Below are 10619 nucleotides of genomic sequence, written 5' to 3'. Positions count from 1 at the left end.
TTTCGGACGGACCGAAGGAATCACAAACTTGTTTTCAAGTGAGGCGCTTTGGTCCTGAAATTCAGTGATCAAGAAGTTACGAACTTCTCTTCGCAAAATGGTAAGACTATAAGTAACATTGTGTGGCGGCTTTTTCCAAGTCAATTGAAGAGTTAGAGGGGGAAAACTAACAAAGTTGCAACCGTATAACCCTCAGTCTTACAGTTTATCTCCGCGAACAGGTTTAATATGGGTGGAAGGGAGGGGAAGGCGGAGCGTGTGGTAGCCAAGCGACCCGCGACGCACATCGCCCATTCACCGTGCCAAATCCCGCAGCGCTGTGTATGTCGTATGCTCGTGATCGTCCGTGTGTCGCCTTCTCGATCCCTGCATCAGGCTAAATTTTCTTTAAAATTGTACACGTCAAGGCTTCCCTACTAAGTAACACTTTTCATAAGTACCTGGACCTGGTAAACACCAACATAATACAATAATAGAAAGATTCATTCAGGAGATGCTGGAGATTTACTAACTGCGACAAGCCCCAACGTTACAGGGCAAGGAGCGCTCCGGCCTGGGGTTTAGACTCGAGATTTACTCAATTTATCAACGCACGGAGGACCCAAGCCACGGAGGTTCAAGAGAGTCACAAGACAGCGCTCGACAGCTGTCTGAGCATCTCTTGCTTGTAGTAAATAGTAGATCTAACTGTTAGAGTTTGTTGGTAGGGACTAGTCTCAGTGGCCATGTTCGATGTCGCCACTGAAAAATATATGAAGTAATAACTAAAGTAAGATGATTATTATTTAGTGATAGGCCCTACATGATTTTATCCCACATACATGTAAGTATAGAGACAATTAGAGTCTATTTCACCAAGGCAATGCGATTACTTGAATTTAAATTGGTACACGTGACCGTGAGATATTTTTCTTCCAACATCCATGCTTTGGTGCTGTCACATTCTGGTACGTGATGCTTTTTTGTTAGAATTTTTTACCATACCCATGATTGCAGTCGATATAACTATACACAGCCCAGTCACTGTACGTAGATACGTAGCGACACAGCGTAGTAACAGCGTCTGGTTGGGCTACAGTCGATAAAGCCTATTAAAGGTATCACTCGCATCTTTCGGCCACGGCCAAGTCCGGTAGATGCTCCGCGGAAGCTCCGCCAGCAAGTTTTAGTGGCACACATCTGTGCACATCGCACAATTATCAATACATCAGTATCAACGTTACTTGTTATCGTGAGTGTAGTTCATTCAACTGCCGCAGACCACGGTTGTACCGTCTGTGTTGTAATATTCAGCATGATTATAATTCTAAAAAAAAAAATTTGTGTGATTGATGGAAATCAAATCTCAAGTTTGTCAATCGATGTGGGATATAAAGCGATTAAGATAATATCATCTCCTATTTCTCTGGCAATGTATACAATCTAACATCGCCTCGGTGATGTACTTGAGGTGTCGTCTGTCAGCCCTTGCCTTTGGCTCGGCCTGATAGAAATCTCGCAGATCACCTTGGCAATGTTTCCCTTTGTAGTACCATCGTCTCGCAGTCAAGATTATTAGCTTATTAACTGTTAATGGGGAAAAAACAATTGGGATGTGCGAATAGAAATCATGCAAAGATTGATGAAATGAAAATAAAATGACTCAAGTGGGCATCTGGGCACTAAATAAACTAGTCTTGTAGTACTGTAGAGTGTAAAAGTCGAAATTTTCACGGTGTGGATATTTTTGCACATTTCGCCTTTCCAGAAACTAGCACGAAAATTACAGTAAAGCATGCTAATATTTTTGCTTGTGATATGTAGCACTATTTAATGTTTTTATAGCGGGATATTAAAAACATGCAAAACTCATTATACCCCTGCCAAGCGTGAAAATAACCACTTTTACAGTACGGTAGTCAGTTTATAGAACTATTCAATTATAAGTAATGTTGCTGAAAAGATTGTACTGTGTCACTTCATCAGTTTTATTTGTCTGAATTAAGCAGAAAAGTAATAAAATCAACTTTCCAGGAGGGTAAAGTGTCAAACACAAACATACAGCTCGATTTACATTTATGTACATGTTTCTGGATGGGATTCACACTTATGTTTTAGATGTTTTATCATTAGGTGATTCTTGTCATAATCCCCTCCTTGTGTGTGACATAGACATTCATGACTGGAGTAAAAGGAATAGTGACATTGACCCCACACACTCTCTTTCGTAATCATTGTGTTTGTTTGGGTTTTATTTTTATTTTTATTTTTGTTTTTGTGCGACAAACGATGTCACGTCAGGCAGAATCTCTACCCTGATATTGAGGGGAAAAGAGGATTATTAGGTACCATAAATGAAACTGTGGATGAACAGTCTAACTTCCATTATCTCTGTCTCCTTTTTATTATGTATTAGAATTGGTCATTTGAGGAGAATGAGACCAACCAGCTTCCGTCATTCATTCTCGCCACAGTATGACTGTTGCTATGGAACCGGTAGACTCTGTTGCTGAAAATGATGCAGAACATCGGAGAGCAAAGAGCCACCATGCGGTCACTGTGGACGATGTTATTGCACAGGAAAATGAGAGGAGCTGGATGGATACCTTGCTGTCATGTAGCGGGGAAGCCAGTGAGGAGAGCGATTATATCAGTATGATTGTTTGCAATGATTGGAAAGAGGCAGCACATGGATGGCAGGACACCCAACCGTTTGTGAAGTACGCCTGGGGGGAGGACCCCTCCCCTTCCAAAAAGCGAGAGTCCGACGATGCCTTGAGCAAGCGGATCAAAGTGCAACGCCGGCAGAAGGCGTCTGAGGAGGATTCATGGCGGAGGTGTGTGGAACCAAGGACTTACAGGTATGTGTATGATCCCAAGGGCTTGCACCACTCCACCTTGAAGTTCTACAGTGGGATAGCTCTGGAGAGGTCCAGAGAGGAAGGTTTCACCGACCACATTCTCAAGTTGAGGGAGTACTTGGAGAAGACGCTAAATCAGGCAAAGAAACAGACATCCAATGGGATCAAGGAGCATGCTAAGTTAGGTCAATTCTTTGCCAACCAGAGTTCCAGGACAGCCAAAAAGAACCTTCCTAGCAAGAGGATTTTGGGGAAGCTTCATGGTCTTGGTGATGGGCTGTATGTCAGGACTGAAGTGTCCTCTCCTGAGGATGAAGAAGACCGGAGGTTGACAGTTGGAATGATCAAGGGGAAGAAATATGAGGGTGGGGCAGCAAAGTTAACAGGTGAGCGCCAAGGGACGCCAATATTGCCTGTCCGGAAAGTGGACAAATTAAATGTAGGACAACTCAACAAACGCACTTCCTCAAGAGAGAGTCATACCCTCAAACTGTCCCATGGAGCGAACACTAGTCATAGTCCAGTCAACAGTTATGAAAAGTTTCCAGCACAATCCGTGGCACCTCCCTCCATGCAGGACTCTTCATTAAGCCCCCTCAAGAAAATAACCCCTCACCAGAGACAGATTCATGATGACAACGAAGCCCTGTCACATGATCCAGAAACTTTGATTCTCTCACACTATGTTGATAAGCCATCAAGTGCCAAGTCTGAACCTGACCACACCCCATCATACAAGGTCCTTCTTGAACGCTCCTCGGCACCTCACATGGGCGGAAGAGCAGATGGGAGTATGTTTGCTGAAAGCAGCATGGGCTACGGCAGACATATGGCCACCAAAGAGTTTCCCCTCGCCCAGGAGCTGGCATCGGTCAGCAAGCTCCTGCGCGAGCAGGAGCAAAAGAACAAGTCTAAGGGCAAGCGGGCCAGGCCAGTGAAGCTGGGTGGTGGGTACATGAACACGTCTGGGGATCCAGGAGTGCCCAAGCTGGGTGAACCGCTCCACCGTGGTGTCATAGACAGGGAGACGGCAGGGGCGATGGCATCTGAGCTGCTTCCTGGAGTCAGTGGACACAAGCTAGGTCTTCCTGTCTATTCACAACGAATCCTGTGAGACAGTCTCACTCAGAAATTTATTAGCTTTCTATATATCAATTTGCAATGTAAGTGAATGCATGGTTGTTTTTATCATCTTTGCCACCTTTTGTATTCTAGAGAAGCTGTTTTTGTTTATGTTTTTGTTTTTTTACTTTTTCAAAAGATAAATTGCTAAATATTGCCTATGCAGCTGTTGGGTTACCAAGGTATGTGAAGGACAAGATACATTTCAACTAAAAATTACTGTTACAGTAATCAAACTTTATGATTGGACTGCTTAGAGCATATTTAACATTGTTACTGTCCTATGCTCTGGTGCTTATAGCATAAAAGTTGAAGATTTTTATTTTTGTTTTTGTTTGTTTGTTGTGGAAAAGTAAAAATATTCAATTTTGCTGACTTTCTCTTTACTCCAATTATATCAAATTGATAGATGAAACCCTCCACTTGGTTCTGGTTGCACTTCATTATGTTGTCATGCTGCTTCTATATTTGCATGGTATATTGAGAGTATTAACATTGTTGATACATGTAGTAAACTATACTCACACTAGCATGAGCTTATTCATTACACATTTGTATGTTGTATCTTAAGCATAATTTGCTGATTCTTTGCCTTTTTTTCACTGTGAATATATGAACACCAGAGAAAGGTACCTTGCATAGCTGATATCAGAGAACAGCCAGAGTTGACTTACAACAAGTGTACACTGCACCCCCACCTGCACCACATGCACTATACTTTAATAAGAGATGATGAGTATTTTTTTTCCTTTACTTCAGTCTATATTCATGCCAGTTCAGAGGTAGATTGGACAGATATCAAAATGATGCATGTATCATCTTTAGGGATTTGGATATTTTATGGGCCAGGTTATGACTTCGATAATTTCTTTGAATGCATAAAGATCTATCCAAGGGCTCTGTCATAATCTATGTGTACTTTGTCATATGAGCATATTGCTGAGATGTATTTGACTGTGCTGCTGTGCAAATACTTCAGTTGAATTGCTCAATACTAAGTCTCTGTCAATGTTGTATTTGATAAAATAGTAAAGAGCTACACTGTATACTAATCTATGTGTGTGACATCCATCCAGATAGAACCAGAATACACTTGTGTCATGTCATGTACATTTTCAGAGAGGAGTTTGAACATTGATTGCCCATGCTGCTTTATCTTGCACTGAACTGCAAACACTGTTTGTATAGTTACAGTAGTTCTTTTTATGGTACTTTGGTATGCAGGCAAATTCCATCACTTCCTTATTGGGGAGGGGGGCTGGGCAAGAACTACAAATATCAGAGGCAATAAGCTGATAAAACTGTGGTTGCATCTTGCACAATGAAATGAATATGCAGCAGCAACAACAACAGTTCCATGTTTTTGTGTTTAATGTAACAGCTACACCAAATTTTGAGCAATTTAGAAAAAAACAATTGTATGAACATTTATTAGATTGAAATTGAAATGTTAAATTGTTTAGTTTCTTGAAAAACCGTTTCCATAAGTTTGAAGCTGAGCAATGTACGTTTTCATTGAAGGGATCAAGCTGGCTATTGTTCTGTCACGAGCTACTAGTGGTACATTGGGGAATTGTGATGAAAGGTTTTTGGAAGCATCTGTTACCAGATATTGCTGGAGGTTTTTGGTTGTTATTTTCTTCCAAGGACCTTCTTGATCATTCCTTTTAAAGTCATGCATGTGGTACATTCTCCTTAAAAATATGAACTTTTTGAGTCAGCAGAGAAACTCGGCATGTACAAAAATGTACATTGTGCAATGTATTGGAGGCAGTAATGGGTTGGTGCCCCAGTTTTAGATCACCTGCACGTTGTGTTACCTATGTATGGGGCTCTGTTACAAAAAACGTCTTGACTCAAAATTGCTCTCAATTGTTAATTTTCTGAAAAATGTAGTCATTAGAATGGCCATACTTCTCCACCCAGTCAGCTGTTGCAAGTGCGGATACAATGTACCTAATGTACCGAGAGCTGATGACGATGCACCAAATGTAGACTTGACAGTTTTTCCTATCCAGTTGCTTGATCAATTGGGCAAACTGAATGACTACCCAGCTGCCGTCCCATCAATAATGCAATCAGTTGTGCATCTCCATGGCAACCATTGTCAACAAGTAGCATCGCTGCGAGGGGGCACTTGTGTGTAGCTAATGAACAGGATGACTGCTAATGTCTCAAGCATTGCCTGGCAATTGTTTGCTCAAGCGTGCTGTGACGACTTTGAGCTTGCTAGGCGTCTGTAAAGTGCATGTTGGCTTATTTTTAGGGCGGGAAACAAGATGGCAGCCAATGAGTGACCATTAGTGGCAAGGACATTCTGCCATACACATTTGCTATGAGTACCTCTGAAGTACAATATTCCTGGAATTTTACATCACCAGCATATGTACATGTACTTATAGTTATTTCATTTGTTACAAGGTTTATTTGGTAACTTTTGCATTTTATGTAAAAGTGGATATTTTTACTTATATGAGTGATATTTCACGTGTGGCTGTATGGGTGAAATGAATTTGTGTTTTCAATTCCATGAAATCAAAATACAAATAGTATCACATTTAACCAGCAAAAATATTTGCACGCTTTTATTTTCGCGCCCTTTCATGTCGCACAAAATGTGTGAAACTTTCCAGTTTTACAGTATTATATGTATTCGGACTACCAAAGTGGGCACACCATGTGAAGAACATGTATAATCAACACAAATGAATCATGTGTCAGTGGCCAAGTTTCAAACTACTGAAACTTTTGTTTTCTATGTCAGTCTTAGAAAAGCATACACATATGTATGTTATCATATGATTCAAGTTTCTTTTGAATCTGGGTGGGAAAAAAGAAAGTGCCCACATGATGCAGCTATGACATCAAATGCCTCATGTTACTCCCTCAAAAACTATCTAAAAATGTGTAAGAGACTGCTTTTGAAAAGTTACTGATGGTGAAGGATTACTTACACTGTACTTCTTGGAAAGAATGATGCATGAGAATTAGAACTAGAAGATTTTTCCCCTTGTGTATCATGCTCTGCATCCATGGGTATTTCAGTCAGACAGACCTCTGATACAGTGATCTGAGATCAGGTAGATGGTACATTATAGATGAAGTCATATAAGTTGCTGCTACAAGCATAATTTATTTCCTACTCATTATGCCTTGTATTGCATTGTATTGGTGCTATGTGGTACAACAATTTTGCCCAGACACTGATTATATGATGTACAATAGAAGACTGTTAGTTCTCAATCAGTGAAAATGATGGTTGCTATTTTTGCACTGTTCTTCATAGCCTTGATGATAGCATTGTGCCTAAGCATGTGAGGTGTTAAGTGTCAGAATACCAATGTCAAACCGTCCATTATATTTCTGCCCGTTTGTCATTAATTGTCTCCCTTTTTTATCACCACAGCATAAGAAAGTGCTTTAAAACTGATTTCTATGAGTATCTTGTCTTTCTGATTGCTCATGAATTATCAAAAAGTCTTTCGAGATACCTTAACATCTGATTCTTTTTTTATTCAGATGTATATAAGTATTTTTGTCATGCAAGTGTAGAAGATATGTGTCTATTTGTTATTATATACTCAAGACATACCAAAGTTTTTGCCTTTATTTCAGAATTTAATGTTTCACTTTTGTCACCTTGATCATATTGTAAATGATATGATTGAATGGAATAAAATCACATTATATCCAAACAAAAACGTGTTTTGTACATGTATAAATGTATTCCTGTTCATGTGACGTTCTGAATTTTGGTTGTTTTGGTCTTTTCTCATTTGAATTCAACTAGCAATTGCTCTGTAGGACACATATCACACCCTGTCAATCTGTCTTGTTGTGTGGCTGTTTTCAATGGCTTTCTGTTGTGTACTCTGTTCATATTTGTGGCTGGCTTTTTCTGATTTTACTTTTCTTTTTCGTGATGGACTCTGTCACTTTACTTGTCATTTTCTTTTTTTTTTTTTGAGTAAATACATTGTATGTGTTTTCACGATATGTGGTAGCTAATCTGAGGCATGTTGATTTGCATGTTCTTGGCATGTAAGACAATACAGTGTGTATTTCAATGGAGTATAATGGCTCTCAAAGGATGTCTTGTTTACTGAGGAAGCTTGCAAACAACAGGGAGGATCCAATTCCAAAGCATGTTGAAGTGTGCTGAGTGGCAGAAATATCCTTTGTTGACATTCCCTTTCTGATGAGCTTAACATTGTGGCTTCTGATGCTGTGCACAAGCATGGTATTATATTGAAATCCTCCGGCTATGGTGGAGAATGAAAGTCTGCATGTCTAGCAAAGACTCCCTTGAAGAATACATTCTATTATGTGTCTTCTTTATAGGTACAGCGCAGTGAATGGCAGTTGGCTTTTACAATAGAGACATAACAAGACAAATCCCCTCTCCAGTGTTTGCTTGTAATCAAAGAGCAAGCTTTTGTCGCGGACCGAGGACAGTTTCCATAGCGCAGTGCACACATGTCACAATGAAGCCTTTGGGGTCCAGGCAGACATCGCTGAGGCGTGTCCTCCAAGAATTAAATCAGCCTTGTGTATTTACATAATGGGACAGGCGTAGTCTCAAAGGACAGGCTGAGGTGGCCAATAATCCACCAGCTCTGATCAATGACCGCAGTTCAAGGCGAGCAGGTACCCACTTTTTGAAAACACACCCTTGTGAAGAAAGAGAAGCTAACATGATAGTAGTGTGATGAGCTGCTAGCACCCTTGAGTTTACATCGAAAATGCTTGTCTGTATTTTTAGCTCACCTGAGCCAAAGGCTCAAGTGAGCTATTGCGATCGCCCTTCGTCCGGCATCCGTCGTGCGTCGTGCGTCGTCCGTCGTGCGTAAACTTTTTACATTTTCATCATCTTCTTGAAAACCCCAAGACCGATTTTCATCAAACTTGGCAGGTAGCATCCCTAGGGGGTTAGGAACTCAATTTGTTAAAATGGGCACCATGCCCCACCCAGGGGGCCCCCAGGGGGGCCCAAACCCCCCAAAATTAAGGAATCTGTAGAAATCTTCTTCTCTAGAACCAGAAGTGATAGAGCTAAGTTAATACTGTGAGTTAGTACATTGATGACTGTAGTTTCAAGTTTGTTCATGGCAGAATCAGGGATGCCCCCCTTGGGACCCAGGGGAGGGGGGGGGGTGGGGAGGGGTCCTAATGGGGCCTAAATTGTATATTTTCATCTTCTTCTTGAGAACCCCATGACCCATTTTCACCAAACTTGGCAGGTAGCATCCCTAGGGGGTTAGGATCTCAATTTGTTAAAATGGGCACCATGTCCCACCCAGGGGGCCCCTAGGGGGGCCCAAACCCCCCAAAATGATGGAATCTTTAAAAAAATCTTCTCTAGAATCAGGAGTTATAGAGCTAAGATAATACTATGAGTGAGTACATTAATGACTGTAGTTTCAAGTTTGTTCATAGCAGATCCAGGGGTGCCCCTCTTGGGGGGGGGGGGGGGGGAAGGTCCAAATGGGGGCCTGAATTATACATTTTCATCTTCTTCCTGAAAACATCATGATGGATTTTCGTCAAACTTGGCAGGTAGCATCCCTAGCGGGTCAGGATCTCAATTTATCAAAATGGGCACCATGCCCCACCCAGAGGGCCCCAGGGGGCCCCATCCCCCCAAATTAAGGAATCTTCAAAAATTTGGGCCCTTATTTTACATTTTCATCTTCTACTTGAGAATGCCTGGTCAAATTTTAGTAGAGCTGTGACTAATTTAGATTAGTGACTGCGTGAAAGGTGAACTTGTGATACTCAGGTGAGCGCTAGACCCGCGGGTCTCTTGTTGTTTTTGTTTTGTATGTTTTGTTTTGTTTTGTTTTTTGTAAAATCAAAAGCCACAATATGTATAAGTTTTGTTTATCAAAAGGAGTAATATAAAACTAGAAATGTCGCTACGGCGACTGATGCCTCCGCCATAATGCATGATTCTCCCAATAGGTGTATAGTACAATGTCTTGACAATGTGTGATGACAGTTTCACATAACTGGCAAAATATCGAAATAACAGGTTTGTCAGAAATATCTTGAATGTTCACTTTCCACGAACTGGGTTTGCTATAATTGTCTATTAAAGAGTGCAGGTATACATATTTGGGGAATTGAAAATTTTTACTTGACTTCTGACCGACCTTATTATAAGTTTATGCATTGAGTTTAATTTTCAAGGTATGAAAAAAGAGTGTAATTACAGTACAAAATATTTTTTTTTTCATTTAAACCTGACCTTTGACCCTTAACCTTTGACCTTTGACCTTCTGGCTAGACATTTCCAAGGAATCTCCATCAAGTAATACATGTACATATATCAAACACTTTTAAAACTAATAATGCAATCATTGCATATACTAGTATACATGTATGAGGAAAATACAGCAGTAACATTTTGAGGAGTTGACCTTGACCTTTGAACCCCTGACTATTGACCCATGACCCCTAAATTCCCTAGATAATCCCTGCCAGTCAGTACATGCATATGTACCATATTCCATGAAGATACATTGAACCATTTGGGAGAAAAGTGATATTGAAACATTTTCACCTAACCTTTGACCTTTTGACCTCTGACCTTATGACATGAAACTCTCTCTGGAGAATCCTTACGCAGTAGTACATGTCTACACTAAGTTTCAAGAA

The 10619-nt window shown here is 40.6% G+C and overlaps 1 protein-coding gene across 2 annotated transcripts; it reads left to right on the top strand.

The window, feature by feature from the left end:
* LOC140232658 (uncharacterized) lies at positions 1-7648 on the top strand. Of its 2 annotated transcripts, none has more exons than XM_072312762.1 (2): positions 1-100; positions 2396-7648. In XM_072312762.1, exon 2 carries the CDS (start codon positions 2455-2457, stop codon positions 3952-3954), a length of 1500 nt encoding a protein of 499 aa, XP_072168863.1. In that variant the 5' UTR covers positions 1-100; positions 2396-2454; the 3' UTR covers positions 3955-7648. The 2 variants fall into 2 exon arrangements, with proteins under 2 accessions (XP_072168863.1, XP_072168864.1); XM_072312763.1 differs by lacking the exon at positions 1-100 and adding an exon at positions 616-670.
* Positions 7649-10619: the final 2971 nt, after the last annotated feature.

Source organism: Diadema setosum, chromosome 9, assembly GCF_964275005.1.
Source record: "Diadema setosum chromosome 9, eeDiaSeto1, whole genome shotgun sequence".
NCBI classification, from domain to species: domain Eukaryota; kingdom Metazoa; phylum Echinodermata; class Echinoidea; order Diadematoida; family Diadematidae; genus Diadema; species Diadema setosum.
Note: the sequence above shows the minus strand (reverse complement) of the source record. Positions and strands in the feature narration are given on the sequence as shown.

Bases quoted from the DNA above. Each gene is read 5' to 3' on its own strand.
- LOC140232658 (XM_072312762.1), top strand. From the start codon at position 2,455: ATGACTGTTGCTATGGAACCGGTAGACTCTGTTGCTGAAAATGATGCA.